The 19,649-nt window shown below is 42.4% G+C and overlaps 1 protein-coding gene and 1 long non-coding RNA gene across 4 annotated transcripts in view; one reads left to right on the forward strand and one right to left on the reverse strand.

Moving 5' to 3' along the window:
• Positions 1-11,389, reverse strand: part of LOC144302973 (uncharacterized) — a 48,908-nt gene extending 37,519 nt beyond the window's left edge. The window contains exon 1 of the long non-coding RNA XR_013370010.1: positions 11,159-11,389. This is a non-coding gene — a long non-coding RNA (uncharacterized LOC144302973). The remainder of the gene's footprint in view (positions 1-11,158) is intronic.
• The window catches only part of SPRED1 (sprouty related EVH1 domain containing 1), a 120,906-nt gene continuing 112,041 nt past the window's right edge, over positions 10,785-19,649 (forward strand). For all 3 annotated transcript variants that reach the window (XM_077880561.1, XM_077880564.1, XM_077880562.1), the window contains exon 1: positions 10,785-10,963. In XM_077880561.1, the coding sequence (XP_077736687.1) occupies positions 10,932-10,963 (32 nt within the window). In that variant the 5' untranslated portion in view covers positions 10,785-10,931. The remainder of the gene's footprint in view (positions 10,964-19,649) is intronic.

Consider the following 19,649-nt stretch of genomic DNA (forward strand, 5'->3'; position numbering starts at 1 on the left):
ACCTTGCCCTACTCATCTCTTCCATCTGGATGTTCATCTGTATCCTTTATCATATCCTTTTAAAATAAATTGGTAAATGTAAGTAAATGTTTCCCTGTGTTCTGTGAGCCACTCTAGCAAATTAAACAAACCTGGGGGGGGGGGGGTGTTGTTGGAACCTCTGATCTAGAGCCTGTTGGTTAGAAGGCCTGGGATTGTGACTGGCTTCTTTTCTTTTCTTTTTTCTTTTTCTTTTTCTTTCTTTCTTTTTTTTTTTTTTTTGTGACTGGCTTCTGAAGTTGGGGCAAAAGCAGGGGCAGTGGTCAGGATCCGGGTGGGGGTGGGAGGATAGGGGCAGACAGTTTTATGGGACTGAGGGCCTTAACCTGTGGAATCTGATGCCACTTTGGGGTAGATGGTATCAGAAATGAGTTAAATTGTAGGATGCCCAGCTGGTGTTGCAAGAAAATACTTGGTGTGGGGAAAAAGCTCCACCTATTTGTTGCCTCAAAGTGAAGTGTGTTGTGTAAAAGTAAAGGAGACACGCAGGGGAGAAAACACAGAACTGGGCTTTTCCCCTACACAAAAGGGGGAATACTAAGTTTCTCCCTAAACGCTCTCCTACTGTTAATCCTCCATTTTCTGTGAAGCAAATGAGTTGCTCCTATAGCACTTCACTCATAACACAGAGCACTTCCCATGGGAATGGGAATTTATGTATTTACATCTTCACTGGACACAAGCTCCTTGAAGTCAAGTGCTGCTTTAATTTCATCCCTAGTACTGAGCCTGGCATATTTCAGTAACTAATTAATGAATTCTTCTGATAATAGTTATCGTCTGTGACTGTATCAAAGATGGATCCTTTGAGAGTTGCTCCTAAGGACCACTCTCTAACAAATCCTAATGATAGTTATCTGAAAGTTCTATCTTTTACTAAGTACTTTGGTTTTGTAAAAGCTCTCTATCAGAAGTGAACACCATGAGGAAGAATTAAAAAACAAAACAAAACAAGAAATGGTTATTGTCAGAATTAAATGAGTTACATTCAAGTGATTTCCAAGGAAATTTGATATTGTAGCTACATGAAAAGCAAAGGACAACCTGGGATAATACATAAATAGAATTTATGAATTTGAATGAAAGTTTGGCCAAAATCTCTAATATCATTTATACATTTGAATGAGTAGGAGCTTCAGAGATAGAAATACAAAATATAAATTAAAAGTTGTCCTTTAAGAGCAATCAATTACCAGTACTGTATAAAATGACAGTTAATAAGCACCTACCAAACATCTCACTTTATAAGTTATTATGCAAAAATAATTTGACACAGATGTATGTTGGAGTTTAGAAGAACTTGGAAATAATGGGTAACTAAATATAGACATTAAACAAATACACAGTTAAGAATAGAATCATGGGATGTAGGAAGAATAACCACATTTCTAGGATGTAGACTAGACCAAATAATGTAGGGTGTAGCAAGCAATTTTGTTTTCCCAAATCAATTCTAGAAAGCTCCATGGAAAATATCAGGAGACACACTTAAAATAAGCAAGTACAATAAGGCAGGTTAAGAGAGACTAAGTCCTTGGCACAGCTTGGCAGGGGCCCCAGAAGGAAGACTGGGATGATTCAACAAAGGAAGGAAACTTGAAATAAACAAAGATTGGCTAAGACCCAGAAGACAATAAGGGTGTGAAGTGTTTTAGCTTCCTGATAAAGAGCTTTAGGGCTGAGGGTGGCATTCTCTAGTATGAAGGATGGTCAGTGTCTTCTTAGGATTTAAAATCTTGGGGAGAAAGAAAACATCTCTGTCTGGTAAGGTAAGGACTGGCCAGATGTAACCAGAATGGAATTTTTCCACATCTAATAATTTTATTTTCGCATCTAAGAATTTTTAAATGTAGCATTCTTCAATATGGCGTATATTTAGATTTTCTTACCCAGACCTTTAAAGATACTGTCATAGAATTCCAAAATGGACGTATTTGGGGATGCTAAGAAGATTAGTGTCATTAGAGGAAAACAACAGCACTTATTTTTATTACTTGTCATGGCATTGATTCAGATAACATCTTGTTTTTTCTAAATGTTTCCTTTTGGTTTTTCATGTCTCCCTAGCTAGACTGTAGATTTCTGGAAAGCAGGCCTCCTCCTAGTATCTAAGTAGCCCTGAATATTCTCTCACCTACATATCTTTCATCCATCCTCTTCTCTCTAGCCCCTGACTAATACCCTAATTATCTCTTACATAGACCTTTGCAACAGCCTTTTTGCTGGTCTCCAAAATTTTACGACATATCTAGGAAGACACAGAAAACCAAAAGGAAACACTTAGATAACACAAGATGGTATACAAAACAGGTAATAAAAATAACTGCTATCTTTTCCCTCTAATACTGACATTTCCTTTATAGCTTTCTTCCCACCCCATCACCTAAACTTCTATATTCTTGTTATTACAACTGCTAAACAATATAGATTATATATATAAACATATACATACATTACCATCCCAGGTAGAGGGCTGGAAGGGCCAATTCGGTATGTAAATGACAGGTCATAACTTTTGTTTTTCAAAAGATTTTACTTATTTATTCATGAGAGACACACACAGAGAGTCAGAGACACAGGCAGAGGGAGAAACAGGCTCCCTGCAGGGAGCCCAATGTGGGACTTGATCCTGGGACCCCAGGATCACGCCCAGAGCCGAAGGCAGATGCTCAACCACTGAATCACCCAAGCGTCCTTAAGTTTTGTTTTTAAGTCAGAATAGAGCAAATAGAAGTTATAGCAAAGATGGATTGTTTTCAGACCCCCTGAGTGGCTTGTGGACAACTGCCAGGCTTTAACATGCCCAAGAGAGTGTGATGAAGTCTCATGGAAAGCATGATATTGCAGAGTAGAAAGAGGAGGAAGCTTTCAGGTAAGTCAGAAAAAGAGAGTTGGAAAAAAGGAATGCTTTTTAGGGAAGTAGGGAGATGTAAGAGAAAAGTGAGATGAGGAGGGAGGAGGAGACATGCAGCCCTCACGGCACAGTTCCCTGGCGGAGAGTCATGGAACTATGTGGAGCCTCCGAGTGTTCTGGACTTGGTCTAGGGGGAGCAGAGAGAAGATGCTGAGTGGTCTAAATTCTAGACCAGAAAGAAGAGGATAAAAGAAAATAAGAACAAAATCCTCTTTTGGGGGAAAAGGAGCAGGAACAAGGGCTTTTATATATTTTGATGCTAGACAAGCCTGGAGAATGATGCACCTAGTCAAGGTTAGGAAAAGCCACCTGCCAGAGACAGAGATGATTTACAGCAGGGCTTCTTAAACTTTAATGTGCAGTTGAATCACAACTAGGGATCTGGTTAGAATACAGATTATAATTCAGCAGGACTGGGGTGGAGCCCAAGAGTTTGCATTTCTAACAAGCTCCCAGGGGAAGCTATGCTGTTTTGAGTAGCAAGGATTTACATACAGTATTTAACATAAGGATTTAAAGCATTTTTATTAAATACATACATACATACATAAATAAATGCATTACTGCCTCTCAATATAGATATCTTCTGTGGGTTTATCAAAGGCTCTAAGTAGGAAATTATCCTCTTTTTTAAACTCAGTTGATGGCAACGAAGACATATCTTAGATTAAAAGAGGGAATACAATGTACAGTTCAAACTAATAACATATTTGAAAGCATCATTGTTAGATGTCTATATTAATAACAAGATAAATACCTGTGTTGTTTAAGCAACACATCTGCACATGAAAGTACCCAAAATAACTTTTTGTGATGGTAGAAGTATTCTATATCTGAACTCCAGAATAGTAGCCATTAACCACCCATGGTAGTTAAGCACTTGAAATGTAGCTAGTATGACCACTGAGTGAATTTTTTAATATTGACTTCTTTTTTTAAAAATATTTTTTATTTACTGATTCATGACAGACACAGAGAGAGTCAGAGACATAGGCAGAGCCTGATGCAGGACTCGATCCCAGGACTCCAGGATCACACCCTGAGCCAAAGGCAGATGCTCAACCACTGAGCCAATTTTTTAATTTTATTGAATTTAATTGATTTTAATTTAAACAGCCACTCATAGCTAGTGGCTATAATGACCATGAGAGCTAATAGCATCAACCAAAAGACAACCAGATGTTTTTGCTTCTGGAACTGATGGTGTAAGGGAATTGATGTACCTGAGCACCATAAAAGGCAGCTATAACAGCCAAGGGATTTACTCCTCAGTTTTTCTAAAGTCCAGTTCTCCTGCCAAGTCATCACCCACAGTAATAACGACTTGAAATAGAAGGCATATCCATCCCACCAAGGACCTCATCTTTGAGAAGTTATATCTAATAGCAAAACACACACACACACACAAACACACACACACACACGAAAACACACAGAGGGAAAAAAAAAAGGAAAACACACACAGGTTTTTCATGGAGAAAATTTTAGTTTGAGCTCTAGCTACAGCCTCACGAACATGTGACCTCTGGTAAGTCACCTAGACTCTCTAATCGTCAGGTCCTAATTCTTTCTGTAAATTGGAATTGGTGATAATACCTAGTAGGCAAAGGTGTTAGGAAGGTAAGTTCCTAAAGGACATTCCAGATTTCATAGTTGTATACAATGACTAAGTATTATTTACTAAAAGGGAAGTCAAATGCCATATTTAAAACAAAATCCAAGGAATCATCTAGACCGTTTGTTGTACTGAATTTGTTGCATGCACATAGCCTTGGAAATGTTATGTAACAGATATTTCAATCCTTTAGATTTACTGTAATGGGGTATAACCTTCAAGGAACATGCATGCCAAATCCGTTTGGAAGAATGATGGTAAAGGAGAAGTGCTTTATTTAGCAGCGTGGAGCCTGGTAAGCATCCTCCCTGCTAAGATTATGCTGAAAAGAAAGGAAATCGCACACTGCTCATTTCCCTTGTACTGGTTGTAATCTTGTGGAAACTTCCTGTAAAAGGCAGTTATAGCATTAAAAGTAAACTGATTTCACACTCACCGGATACTGCCAGACCAACAATTGTAGTCCTTTGGGAGAAAAATAAAATAGCATACTTATCCTTTATACTTTGTATTAGTTTGGAGGAACATGGAAACCCTAGTGATGGAGAAACAGACCCATGCCAGAGGCAAGGAAACTATTTAGAAACATGGTTACCATTTAGTAATTCCACTGAGAGGCAGAGCTCATTAGCCAAGACACTGGTTACACTAAAAAAAAAAAAAAAAAAAAAAGGAAGATGAAGAAAAGATTGTTCATTAAAGTACAGCATGAAAATAGAATCAACCCCCTTTGATTTAGGCACATTCAACTATGGTTTTCAAATTTAAAATTTTAAAACATCTGCTCAGGCAGGGGTAATGTTTAGAAATGAAAATGTGAATATGTATTTTATGCACTGTTAGAACCTCACATGTTGGCACGATTATCTCCTCTTTTGGCTTTTCAAGTATACGAATCTCTGCTGAGAGCTTATTAGCACAAGGGATGGCGGGTGTGAAATGCTGAACTGCTGTAATGCTGTAGTGTTCAGGTCGCAGTAAGTAGCTGAGGGGTGGGGGTGGGGGCTCTGAATTTCCATCACTGTGTCAGTCAATACAGCTTCATTTTTATACATAAAGGGGCTTTGGGATCATATTTCACCGGAAAAGCCTTCAATACTTAAAACAACTGCTGGAATGTATGAAATGCAGCCCCTGCCTTCAAGTCACTTAAAATTTAACTGGGAAAACCAACATAAATCCAGAACAAGTTGATTAGAGAGAGAGAGAGAGAGAATTATCAACACAAGGGTAAAACAGTACAGGCAAAAATAAAAAAATTTGAGAAGATACAATCTGGGTTCATAAGAAAGATGATCGCCATGGACTGAGCAGTCTGGAAAGAGGGAGAGCGCCTTGAGGAAGAGTTGGAGTGCTACCTGCCATCTGCCAGTGTCTCTGTGAGGACAGGCCACCTTTGCTGACCTTGTGAACCCTGGTCTGAACCCTACCTACCTAGGACCCAGAACCCACTTGTACTTTTTTTTTTTAATATTTTATTTATTTATTCATGAAAGACAGAGAGAGAGAGAGAGGGGGGCAGAGACACAGGCTGAGGGAGAAGCAGGCTCCATGCAGGGAGCCCGATGTGGGACTCGATCCCAGGACCCCAGAATCACATCCCAGGCTGAAGGCAGGTGCTCAACTGCTGAGCCACCCAGGCGTCCCCCACTTGTTCCTTCTTAACTGTGATGATGTCCTATCCCAGCAGTTACTTGGCACTTGTACTGTTGGCCCATACATGCTTTTGATAATTAATCATCTTTAACAAGTTTGTAAGTGGTCGTGGTGAATTCCTAAAACTGATGACAATAGTAATGAGAGCCACCTGTGAGCAGCAGCTAGCATGACCAGCCTCTTTCTCAGACCCACCTGAGAAAACACAACCAAGTAAATACAAGCACACCTCAGCCCTGGTGACCCATGACAGGGCCACAGAATTTTGACTAGTGCTCATTGGTAGCTGTGCCAACTGAATGGAGTTGGAATTTCAGGTAGAAACTGTGATCTGTATCTGTATTTATCTTCTCACACAGCTTTTCAAGTCTTACTAGATACCCCTTCCCTAGCTGAACCAACTCTTTGGCCTTGATCTGTCTTAGCCTATGATATATGTTGGGCCATTCTTTCCTGTGTGCTGCTGGAACGGAGGTTCTTAGGTAGGGATGTGTTTGGAGACAGGATGAAAAGTAGTTGCAAGGAAAAGGGGAGAAGACTGTGAACGGCTAAGAAGGACCAAGTACCTGGCATACTTCTGGAAGAGCAGATCTGTCAGTTTCATTACAGATCTGCTGATCACAATCTTGGGAGTGGAGCTAAGAAATCTGCATTAAAGCAATTCTTGCAGTATATTTAAAAAAGTTTTTATTATAGAAAATTTCAAATGTATGAAATAATAATGAGAATGTGCTCATTGTTGTTCCATAGCCAATCTTGTTTTATCTCTATCCCTATTTCTTCCCACTCCTCACCCCACTGAAGGATTTTGAAGCAAACCTCAGATATATCATTTCATCTGTAGATATTTCGGTATGTATTTCTACAAAGATGAAGACTAAATAAAAAACACACAACCACAACACTAATATTTTAAAAAGTCCCTTATCATCATCAATCTCCATTTAGCATTTGTTTCCCCAATCATCTCAAATTGAAAAATATTTGTTCAAATCAGGATCCACACGTTGCATTTGGTCCCTCTGTCTCTTGTACTGGTAAAGGTGCAGACACTGGGATAGAGCGATGCGGCCTCTTGAGCTTACGGTAGCTGCTGACAGAAAGTGGCCCCTGAATCTTGACATAGGACCATTTCCGATTATTTGAAAGTAGAATTCTCTGTCCAGACCAAGACAATTTTCTAAAAAAAATCTGGTAAGATCTTCAACAACTAGGTGAGAGGTGAGGGCTAGAAATGTAACCTTCAAAAGAAGGGCACAAAAATGTCCTGAGAGTGGTATGGGGGACACCAAAGGCCAGGAAAGTTTCAGGCCTGTGTCTTGGTTATAGGATTGGGAACAATCTAAAACTCATTAATTTGGACCAGTGAACATATATTGCCCCGTCAGGTAAGCAATGTGCGTGAAAGTGGCCAGCACAGTTCCTTGCACAGGACAGCCAAGACGGTTTTCGTATTTTCTCCCAAAGCCTGTAATCGATACCTTCCCTGATGCAGCTGAACCTGGAGCAGATGCAAATTTCTTCAAAAGGAAAGGAGGCCTTTGCAAGTGACTCAACTTTCCTTGTACTTAATCATGACTCTCACAGGGCAATCATTTACTGATAGCTTGCTAAGGGCCAGGCCACGTGTCTAGCAAGAGTGGCACACAGAAGAAAAGCCATAGTTATTTGTTGAATGAGCAAACGAGGCTGCGCTTCACCTTCAGAGCCACTGGCACGATCTCATCATGGAGTGAGTGTACCATCATCTCCATTTTACAGTATCAGAGTAAGAGCTAGGATTTATTGAGCTCTTAATCTGTTGTAAGTGCTTCATGTATATTATCACCTCATTAATCAGGACAGCAGCTCCATGAATTAGGCACTATTATCCCCATGTTCCACAGGCAGACTTCAGGTAACTTGCATGGAACACACAAATTATAACTGATGGGACTTGATTCAAATCTGAGAAGCCAAAGTGGGCAGCAGTTGTAGGAAGGAGAGCAGGCCAGTACCAACACTCCCAGTAACAGGGTCTTCCCAGGAACAAGATAAAACAAAACAACAACAACAACCACAAAACATGGTTAGGGTTCAGGGGGTAACTTCTGACTGTCACAGATCCCCTCACGTCTTCCAGCCACCACCACTGCCCTTTTCTCCCTCTCAGCAAGGACAATGCTGCTGCCCACGCAAGAAGCAAGAGTTACATAAAGAAACCTTGGAAATCAACGGGCTTTTTTTGGGGAGGCCACCTGAGTAGTTTGGCTCCTTTATTCCGATGCTTATTAAGCATCGACTATGTGAAAACACTGTTAACAGGCTAGTGTACATGCATTCTAGAAAGCAGCAATCCTGAAACCTGCTGGAGACGTAGGGCAGATGAGGAGGGCTGGCCTGTTTGGGGGGGGGGTGGGGGAAGTCTTGCCACTTTCCATGTCCCGGGGAACCGTTCTATCCCTCAAGGCGGCAGGAGCAGCAACCCTTACTCTCAGGTCACACAAGCCCCAGAACGAAGAGAACAGCACTGTACACAAAGCTAGACCGATAGCTAGGGAGATGCGTCAGGAACTTCGGATTCAGTCCCCCGCCGCACGGGATACAGGCTGGCTTTCTAGGTAGAAAAGGGCTAAGTAACAGAATTTACAGAGCCAGGAGCTGTGAGTTCTCCGGTCCCGCAGACCCTAGACTCCCGGCTGGAACCCCAGCAGGTTTCTGTGCAAAAACCTCTCGAGATGAATGCATACATTGTCCTCTAACAATGCAAAAGTGACAGCTGCCTATTCAAGAACCGTTCCGCCTCCGTTCAGAGCAGTTCGTGCCACAGAGGCATCTTCTGCGCTATAGTTATGCAACCTCACTCGCAGCGGGAGTTATTTCCTGTGCTTCTGGCTGCGCCAGATTCATGTAACACGCCTACTCTGGGCTTCAATGGAAGTCGTTCTCCATTAACAACCACCCTAGCTTTCGGAGATGAATGCCCTGCACAGCATACCCCTTGCGCAGTCAGAATCCAAGGTATTAAAACTAACTCTAACACACGCACACGCACACACTCCCGTTGTGCAGGCAGCTAAGGGACTGCAGCAATGCAAGCAGAGGGACAGCAGGCGGAGCTCTCTTTGTACGGTCCCTCCCTCTAACCCCCACCGACTAAAAAATGAACTCGTGCCAGTTCCATTCTTTGCTCTGCAAGGAAAACACACACACACACACACACACACACACTCCACACACACTGCAGAACAAAACAAAGCAGCCTCCAATTTCCCCCTCGAGCACACTGTCATCCTAGCCTCCCCGTTCTAACGACCCGGATATTCCAAGGCGAGTAACGGGGAGCGCCGGGGAGCAGCGCGGCGCAACAATGCAGGCTCCCCGGCGGCTCCCCGGCGGCTCGCACCCCCGCCCCTTCCGCGGCGTGCCAAGAGTTTGGAGCGCGCGCACGCACACCGAGCGCGGGCCTGGCGTATCCCTCCGCCTCCCCTCCCTTCCCCGCTCGGTGGCTCCGCGGCGATTTGGGAAATGGCAGGGAGGAGGGAACTACTTTCCTGAAACTTGCTATGCCGCACACGACTTGGAGTCGCTGTGATTCGCCCGAGGCCGCGGCTTCTAGCCCTCCCCACACGCCCTCGCAGCCCGGGCGGCGCGCTCCGCAGCCCCACCCCGTGCCCGCCGCGGCCCCCGGGGGAGGCAGGCGGCCCGGACCCGTCGCCAGGGACTACTTCGCCTCCGTCTCCCGTGGGCGCCCCCGGCTCGGGCAGCGGCGGCGGCGGAAGGAGCGGGCGGCGTGAGCGCTTCCGCCGCCCCCTCGCGGCTCCCCTCCGGCGGGTGCGAGGAGCTGCCCCGCCGAGCTGCTGGTGGGCACCGGCTGGCGGGGGCCCCGCGGCCGCTCTCGTCGCTCCCCGCGGCCTCCCGGGACCCTGTGCGCCGGGCGGGGAGGTCGGCTCGCCTGCCCCGGCCTCGCGCGCTCCCCGCGCTCCCCGCCGCCCCCTCCTCCCCTGCGGGAGGCGTCCCGGCTGGAGCGTGTCTGCAGGAATCCGCCGCCGCCGCCGCCGCCAGGCCCCCGCGCCCGGTCCCGCTCGTGCCTGAGCACCGCCCCGGTCGCCGCCGGGCGCTGAGCGGGCCGCCGGCGGCGAGGTGGGAGATGGTGGGGTGGGCTCCGGCGGGACCGCGCCGCCGCCGCCCGGAGCCTGGGCTCGGCGCCCTCCCGCCGGCCCCCACCGAGCGGAGCTCCGCTTCCTCCTCGCCGCATCCCTGAGGGAAGCGCCGCCTCTGCTCCCGGCTCCTCCGCCCGCCCGCCCGCTCCTTCCTGGCCGGACCCCGCCGCGCTCCACCCCGGTCGGGCGCGCGAGCGCGAGGAGCAGCTCCCCGGTCGGCCTCCGCGCCCCGCGCCCCGCGCCCCGCAGCCCCGCGTCCCCTTCCCTCCGCACCCACCCTCCCGGGCCTCCTCGGGTCCCCTGGCCGGGCGCTGAGGCGGAGGAAGAGGCTGGGGTCGCCACGGCGGAGGTGGCTGCCGCCACCCCCCTGCGGGGGCGGCCGGGGTTCCCGGCTGGGGGGGCACCGCTCCGGGTGAGGCGTCCACCATGGTGAGGCCCCTGAGCCGCTGCCCCCGCGCCCCCCCGGCCGCCGCCGCCGCCGCCGCCGCCCGCCCCTCGGTGCTGCTGCTGCTCCTCCGCCCGCTGTCGCTCCTCCATCTCCAGATCGGATCGCGGTGAGGGAAAGATGAGCGAGGAGACGGCGACTTCTGACAACGAGTAAGCGCCCATCGGTCTTGGCCAGCACCCCCGCCTCCCACCCCAGCCCTTCCGACCCCTCCGGGACTTGGGTGCCGAGTTCGGCGCATCTCGTTCCGGAGAGGACCTCTGATTTCTTTAGCCATTTTATTTAATGGCAGCACCCCCACCCCACCCCACCCCACCCCACCCCACCCCCCGCATTGAGTTGCTTACTTGTGGGGGAGGGTAGTGAACCTCGGCGGGCGGGGTGGCAAGTGTACGCCGGTGGGGGGGGTGGGGGGTGGAGGTGGTGGCGGGGCCCGAGTGCCCTCTTCGCCGGGAAGACCCCTGGCCTGCCCTTTTTCGCCTTAGCACACTCGGCCGGCGTGCCCTGCTGAATATCCACTCCGCTTCCTTTATAGCTATTTTACTTGGAAACTACTGTGTGGGAGCAACCCCCTGCAGCAACCGCTCTTGAATCTTAAGATTCGATGAGTCAGTGACTCTTAAATACCGATTAAACCTCCCCTCCCCCCCTTTTAAACTTATGACCTGTAAGCGTCTTGTAAAAAAAAAAAAAAAAAATTGGGACTAGGGAAACACTTAGATTTTAGTGACCTTAAGGGCACCTGGAGGGGGGGAGCTGTTGAACGGCCGTTACATTTTACCTTTGCGAATGCCGGGCAGGTCTTTATCAGGGGCACTGAAGACTATTGAATGTTAATTTGTACCCTTCAGCTGTGTCGAGAAAACCGTTTACCTTGATTGAACAGTGTTTACCTCGCTGACTGTGCTGATGGCTTCATTCATTACCTTCTGGCGTGCCCCGTTCGAGTTCTTGTTTTTGTTTGGGCTGTGTGTTTTCCAGACGACAGACGCCGCCTTTTAAGTGTTTTGCTTTTAACGTAACGGCCTCCAGAAAGAATAATGGTGCCGTAACAGTTTTTCCTGAGACCGGATTTAATTCCCTGCCGGGCATTTGCGCCCGTTCTCTCGTAACGAAGTTCAAGTTCTGTTTATCTTCTGAGGGTTGTAAAGAGTTAAGGGGAGTTAGGACTAAGCCCTAGGATGCATTCCTTTAAATAAAGTGCATTCCTCGAGTCAGACCTTTCTGAGCGAACTTTAAAACCCGAAGCCCAGGCCTGCTTAGCGTAAACTAGCTTGGGAAATGCCAGGCGGCGTTCCTCCTGCAGCCTCCACCCCTCCCCCAGCACACTCCTCTGATGAGCGGGTGTGGGAGAAGGTAGCTCGCTGCAGTGTCAGTGCAGTCCAGAAGCAGAAGTGGCCGCCATGTTCTCTCTCTTTTTGTGAATCGCCCTCATTTGCATAGCACACTCTTCATTCATAAAAAAATAATTAAACATCCATCACCTTGGACATCTTGAAAGGATTTCCCAGGACAAAAACTCAAAGCTTGACTGTCTGTCTGCATGTACGTTTTTGAGTTCAGGGAGCAAGGAGAATTCGAAGTTACAGGTTAAATCCAAAAACCTGCGCACACACAAACAACTACCCCTGTTCTCAGAATGTTGACACAGTTATGTGGGAAATATCAGTTCGGGGAGGTGCTGGGATCACGTGATCGCCTCCATTCATAAAATACCTGGCTGTCCATTCACAGTGCAGTACACTGTCTCACTGCCTTCCGCAGATTAGACCTACTTTGAGAGAGATCAAGAAGTATCTCAGATAACGCTTAGTTAGGGGGAAAACTGCTAGAAATCCTGAACGGGAGGACGGTAATTTTTACCGGTATCTTTTAAGAAAGTAGCCTGGATCAAAATGTCAAATTCTGTTTTACTGATGAGGAAAGACGAATTACCATACTAAAGCAAAATATTAGTGTTCCCTTTTCGGATGCATCTAATAGAAAAACAAAGGAGGGAATGTAAATGGACAAATCTGTAAAATGTATTGTTTCTAAGTGGGCTCTTTTTATAATACTTGCCATGGACGACTTAAGAATGCAAGTTTTTTCATGAACTGATGATATTGGTGAATGATACTGCTGTTAAGCTGGAAATGAGTAAACATTCCCAGTAGTTTAACAACGAAGATGTTGATATTTGAGACACCAAATGACAAGGTGGGAGAGTTCCTTTTTTTTTTTTTTTTTTAATTTAAATGTAGCTGTATTTAAATGTAGTTAAAAGTATATTACTTCACTTCACCCAGACCTTTAGAATTCTGTTTTCACAAATTTATCCTGCGTTATTAAGTTATTCCCGAGGGGCTTTGTTATGTTAGTTTTGGTAGAACAGGAAAAAAAAATGTTTTAGATTATGTATTTTTTAATGAGATACAGAATCTTCATGGGGACAAATCCTTGGGTTTTACTATTTTATTTTATTTTATTTTATTTTATTTTATTTTATTTTAGGAAATGATGTTCACCTGATAATCGGGTTTTTTTTTAGAGCCAACATTGTACATTACCTAAACCACAAAGTGTGAATTTCTTTGGAATGTAGTTTTTGTTCCCATAATTTACCTTATCTTTAATATGTAATGTTTTGAAATAGCAATTGATTACTTGTAATTGTATATAGTATGAAGACACAAAAGATAAATGTATGTTATGGTAGATGCCCTTAAAGCCTCAGCATAGTAAAACTGCCCTGTAATACGGATTTTATCTGGGCCTTACATAAATTTTCTTCTACTTTCTTTTCTCCTTTTTTTAGAAGCCATAATCAATAGGAACTTAATTACATTAGAGACTGTTCTTAACACTTGAATATTTTTTCACCTGATTTCAACTTTTAAAAAGTGAAAATCACCAATATCTTGGGGAAACTATTAACTTTTTTGGGTAACCATTGTGGTAAAATCCAGTAAGGGCTTTAGAGGCCTCATTTTGAAATCCTCTAATACACGCTCTATTATTTGAGATTAGAGTTCTGTATGGAGAAATAGACCAAAAGTTGATTCTTAGTGTATATTTAATCGATAATTAATGAGGGATCTTTTACATGTAAGACTTGATCTTACATAGTGCCAAATTTAAGGAAGGGTTGGTAAAGTCCCTTTTCCATCCTTCAATAATAACTGGAACTGATTTGAAGTGTTAATTAAAAAACAAACAACTTTCCTCCTTACAAAAGTAGGAATTTCAGATAATCTTCAAAATAATCTTTTTTTTTTTTTTAAGATTTTATTTATTTGAGAGACAGAGAGAGAGAGAGAGAGAAGAGAGTATGAGCAGCAGGAGGGGAAGAGGGAGAAGCAGATTCCCGGCTGGGCAGAGGGAGCCTGATGTGGGGCTTGATCCCAGGACCCTGCGATCATGACCCGAGCTGAAGGCAGACACCTAACGACTGAGGCATCCAGGCGCCCCAAAATAATCTTTTAAGGGAGTAATAATTATTTGTGTATTGTTACTCAGATATTAAGTCTTAACATTTGATATACTATAATCAAACCTTTCCTATGATGTCGATGATGAGTCCTATTCGCTGACTGGATTTTTACTAGATGCCATGCACTATGATGAATTTTTCCTGTATTATTTTATGTATGTACATATATTCTTTATAGAGTGGAATTGCATTGTAGAAACTTCATACCCAAATATATTGTGACTCTTTTCCTGTGTCATTGACTGTTTCCTAGAACATAGTTTTTAATGGCTACATTATGTTCAATGCATAACAGAGGTTAGTTTTAACCAGTCTACTATTGGATATTGTTATTCCTGAGCAGTGCTGCATTTGATCCTGAGTTCTGTCCCCATCCAAATCTTTTACTCTTTCCTTAAGATAGTGTAGGAATGGAGTTAAAGGAGATGCAAATTTTAAGTTGGTCTTTTTTGCTAAATTGTCCTCTAGAAAAGAAAAAACTCATGTGAGTGTGCTTATGTCTTAAAGGATCTGTCCAGTTCTCTTTGAAAACATTTTTGCCAATTTTGAAGGTGGAAATGAGATCAATGTTCCTATTTTTAAAATGTGCTAGATGGGAAAATGAAATTGATTAAAAAGCTCCCAAAACTTGTTAGATTGTTTTAGGCAGCCAGAGTGTTTTTAAATACTGTATTGCAGGGGATCCCTGGGTGGCGCAGCGGTTTGGCGCCTGCCTTTGGCCCAGGGCGCGATCCTGGAGTCCCGGGATCGAGTCCCACATCGGGCTCCTGGGGCATGGAGCCTGCTTCTCCCTCTGCCTGTGTCTCTGCCTCTCTTTCTCTCTCTCTCTGTAACTATCATAAATAAATAAAAATTAAAAAAAAAGATTAAAAAAAATACTGTATTGCAAATAGAATTAAAATGATCATACAAAAGCCTTTTGCAGATAATTTACTTAACTTACCAGTTTTTATGAAGTATGGTATAATGTAAAGAGCATTCAACTTGGAATTGGGAGATGCCTTTCTGTCCTCGCTGTCACTAATTATTCTGTGATTCTGGACAAGTACAACCTCTGTGGGCCTCAGTTTTCTCATTTCGTTTAGGCAATTTTAGCTAAGCATCATTATTGGCCCTTGCTGTACTAAACTACCCTAAAGTAATACAGTGAAAGGCACATTGCAAGACACGGACTTGGAACATATGTCTTTATTAATTTTTTTTTGGATAAATTTTATTATATTGTTTTTGACATATTTAAGCAAATGAAAGATTTCCAGTAGAGATTTGGTAGGATGCTGAAGTAAAAGCATGAATGTTGAAGAGCCAAGATAAAACATTTTGGAGACGGTACATTCATAATCTTTTAAGATCTTATTTTTTGGGCTTAATAACCACATGTCTTTAATTGTGTGTGTGTGTGTGTGTGTATATACACACACACCTCACAGATGGAGCTCTTTGTACTGCCTTTTTTTTTTTTTTTCCTTTTAAATAAATATAGCCTCTGGATGAATAAGTGAGCAAAAGGCTATTGGGCTTAAATGCCAACTTGGGTAGATCTAAAAAGACTACTATACTTGTAAGAGACCGCTCTCATGCTTTACTTACCGGCTAAGAAGTGTCAAAAGTAAGGCTTTTCAATTGGCTATTTATTCATACTAATTATATTAACCTAAGACTAGGGATAATTTTACACTTAATTAATTTAATACAGATAATGAATTTTTCATTCTTTAATATATTTAATTCACTATTTATGACAAATTTTATGTTATAGCTGCATCTCGTTTTAGAATACAGAGCCAAAGTCATTACAAATCCCTGAAGATGTTTTTGTGGCACTGTTTTGTGGATTAGAGTGGATTGAAATGAGAAAGATCTATTCATGTATTTTTATTTAAATGTAGTTCATTATTTTTGTTGAAACATAGTTCATTAGTAGTGGATTTTAGACTGAGGTGTTACATTGCTTTAGACATAGGGTTCTTAGAATTAAGAGTGTTTTTACTAATCTTTGATCGAAACTTGTTTACATTCTTAATTGAAGGAAATTCCAACAAACCATAGCATCATTAAAGATACTTGTGACAGTAGTTAGTTTCCTAGGACTGCCCTAATGTAACAAAGTACTACAAGCTGGATAGCTTAGAACAACAGGAATTTATTATCTCAGTTCTGGAGGTTGAAAGTCCAAAATCAGGGTGTTGGCAGTGCCCGTGTTCCCATTAAACTGGTAGGAGAATCCTTCCTTGTCTCTTCCCGGCTTCTGGTGGTTGATGGCAATCTTTAGCATTTCTTGGTTTGCAAGAAAGATAGAGGGTTAGAACTCAACATATTTTAATAGAGGGATACTATTCAACTTATAACACCAATATAGATCAGATTTTTTTTGTTATAGAACAATTGCTATTCATTTGTTATAGATGTATTGAAGTAATGCTTGGAGTCATCATTACTTTGAAGTTCTAGTAGGGATGCCTTGCTGGCTTAATTGGTAGAACACGTGACTCTTGATTTCAGGGTCATGAGTTCAAGCTCCCTGTTGGTGTAAAGCTTACTTAAAAATAAATAAATGAAGTTACAGTTATTAAACATGGGTAGGGCTTATATGTATTTTAATGTTAATAAACCCCATATATTACTATGTCAAAATTATTAATATTTTGATAATTATTTCAGTATAATTGATTTCTTTTGTAATCCTGTGTATTTTGTTTTAGGCCTTTAATACTGTTCTGAGAAGGGGGGCATAGCCTTCATCAGATGGCCAAAGAAGTCTATTGGCACAAAAGGTTAAAATCTCTTGCTATAGACAGAGGCCCAGAAGGCTGAACCCAAAGATAGAAATTATAAATTGGAAGATTAAGAAACATGAATGGTAAAATGAAGTCCAACATACATCAAACAGTTCCAAAAGAAGAGATGATGGAGGAGAGGAAATATTCAGAGATAATGGCTGAGAATTTTCAAGAAGTAGCAAATCAAACCCAATTCAGTGATCTAAATACAAAACAAGGCCTCATAGTCAGACTGGGTTTATCTTGACATTTCATGAATAGATTAATGTGAGAAAATTGATGTAGTTTATTACATTTGAATATTAAGGAAGAGAAAAAATACAGTCTTAAGTGCCAAAAGTGCAGTATTGTCATTGAGTCTCTGCCCATAATATGGATGTAAATGTTTATAATTTATAGATTTATAGTGTGTATTCATAACTGTAGGCTTATATTACTTTTCTATTTTCTAGATTTATAGACTTAATATTTCTCATTTAAAACGAGGGTATTGGATATGGTCAACTTTAGGATAGTTTTTGGTATAAGAATTCTAGAATTCTAAGTAATATTCTTTGTGCTTCTGAAATTCACATTTAATGTATCATTCCTGTTACTCATAAAGGTACGATTGACTGGTGGAAGTTACCTTGTATCTGAACCTCTTGAATTATCTTGGAAGGCATTTTCTTTTTACATTCGAAGGCAAAGAATAAGCTTTTTTACATTCAAGTAATTGAAAGTTAAATTTTAATATATTTCCTGTTTTATAATTTTATTTCTAAATCGTATTTAACAGGGATAATAGTTTAGATAAAGGCCATTATGATTTGGGAATGTAGATTGTAATTGTTTCCCTAGGAATATTTAATAATATTATTGCATATGATTAGATGCATGATGTCTATTCACCTGATTAGAGATTATTTTAACAAATACACAGTTTTTGTTGATGGCTTCTCTAATATTAACATCCTGTAGTAGGATCACAAAAATTTAGATGGAATTTAGTGAATTGTGACTTTTCTGATACACTTTATCAGTTATCATAACTTACCATATCAGAATGTTTTATTTGGCATGAAGTCACCAAACTTTTTTATACTGCTTTGTTGTGAATTACATTGATGTTTTCATCAATTTTAGGGGTCAGTTTTGGGTTTGCCCTCTTAATAATATATAAAAGCATTTCAGACTTTCAGTTGCTTGCATTATATATATGAATTTCTTGGTATTTCTGGACAGATACCTTAGTAACTTTTTCTTCAAGAATTTTAGTGCAATGACATTTGAGTGCCTGCTAGGTACTTGACTTTTCCTTAGCCCTGGAGATACACAGATAAGTAAACCTGATAACTGCTTTCACTATCCAACAAGGAAACCGGATTCCTCTGAAATGTCTGAAATGTGATGTGTGTTCTGCATATGAAGTTCTTCAAGGCTCAAGGAGAAAAAGATTATGCCTGGCAGTGTAGGAGCTGGCTGAAGGAAAGCTCCAGAAAAGAGGTAGAATTTTAGGAGTCAGCCAGAGATAAGGTTGATGAAAAAGGGGAGGGCATTTCAAGAAGGGAGGGGGAAAAACAAAACAAGAACAAGCATGAAGGAGAAATGGAAAGTTGAGAGAAAAGCAGTACTTTTTTGGATATGCTTATTTTCAGGAGTGGTGGGAAGAGAAGAATGTTGGAAGCGATTGTGAGAAGTCTAGATTTGTGCTTAAATTTTATCAGCATCCTTAGGGCAAAGGATGGTGGCTAGCCCAGGAGCATGACCCACACAAGATGAATGTGAAAGAAGTTCCTGAAAATCCGTTTCTCTCTCTCTCTCTCTCTCAAGTAGGCTCCACACCCAGTATGGAATGCCCAACATGGGGCTCAAACTCACAACCTTGAGATCAAGAGTTGGACTCTTAACTGACTGAGCTACCCAGGCACCCCCAGTTTCTCTTGACAAGATGAGAACATTTATTTTGTCAGTGATAACAATTTTGAAGAGTTCACATTAATTTTTCAGATAATGCACTGAGAGTTCAAAGAAAATTTGTGCTTCTTGCCTTTCTTATTCCTAACTGCAAGTCTTAGGTCAGTAAGGATACTTAATGAGAAGCACCAGTTTAAGTCTTTACCAGGTAGGCAGTGCGGAACTGTTAATTTAAGTGAGGAAGTGGTATCAGATTTGTGTAGAAAGCTGAATACTGAGACTCCTTTGGACAGTTGATTGGAGGGAGAAGAACATGAACTACAATTGATAAGGAAGATGGAATAATCAAGGCAAAACAGGAAATAGTGCATTTGGAACTGTTGAGGATGAATTTGTGGGGCATTTCAGGTGTCTAGATGATTACTTGACTGGATGTGAAGGAATGAGTAGGAAGAGTGTGAGATGACTTCAGAGTTTTAAATTTGGGTCTCTGTTGCTTTTAAATGAAGTGAGAAAGGCAGAGGTTTTTAATGGGAGAACATCTCAAATTTGGCCTTTTAAAACTTGCCTACCTCTAGATATCAAGGTAGAAGATGTCTCATAAGGTGTTTTAAATATAGATTTGATGTCCAAAGAAGGTTGAGAAGGTAGAGTTAGAAGCGATGTCTTCAGCATATGTGATAGTTGAAG

Source organism: Canis aureus, chromosome 32, assembly GCF_053574225.1.
Source record: "Canis aureus isolate CA01 chromosome 32, VMU_Caureus_v.1.0, whole genome shotgun sequence".
Classification (NCBI taxonomy): domain Eukaryota; kingdom Metazoa; phylum Chordata; class Mammalia; order Carnivora; family Canidae; genus Canis; species Canis aureus.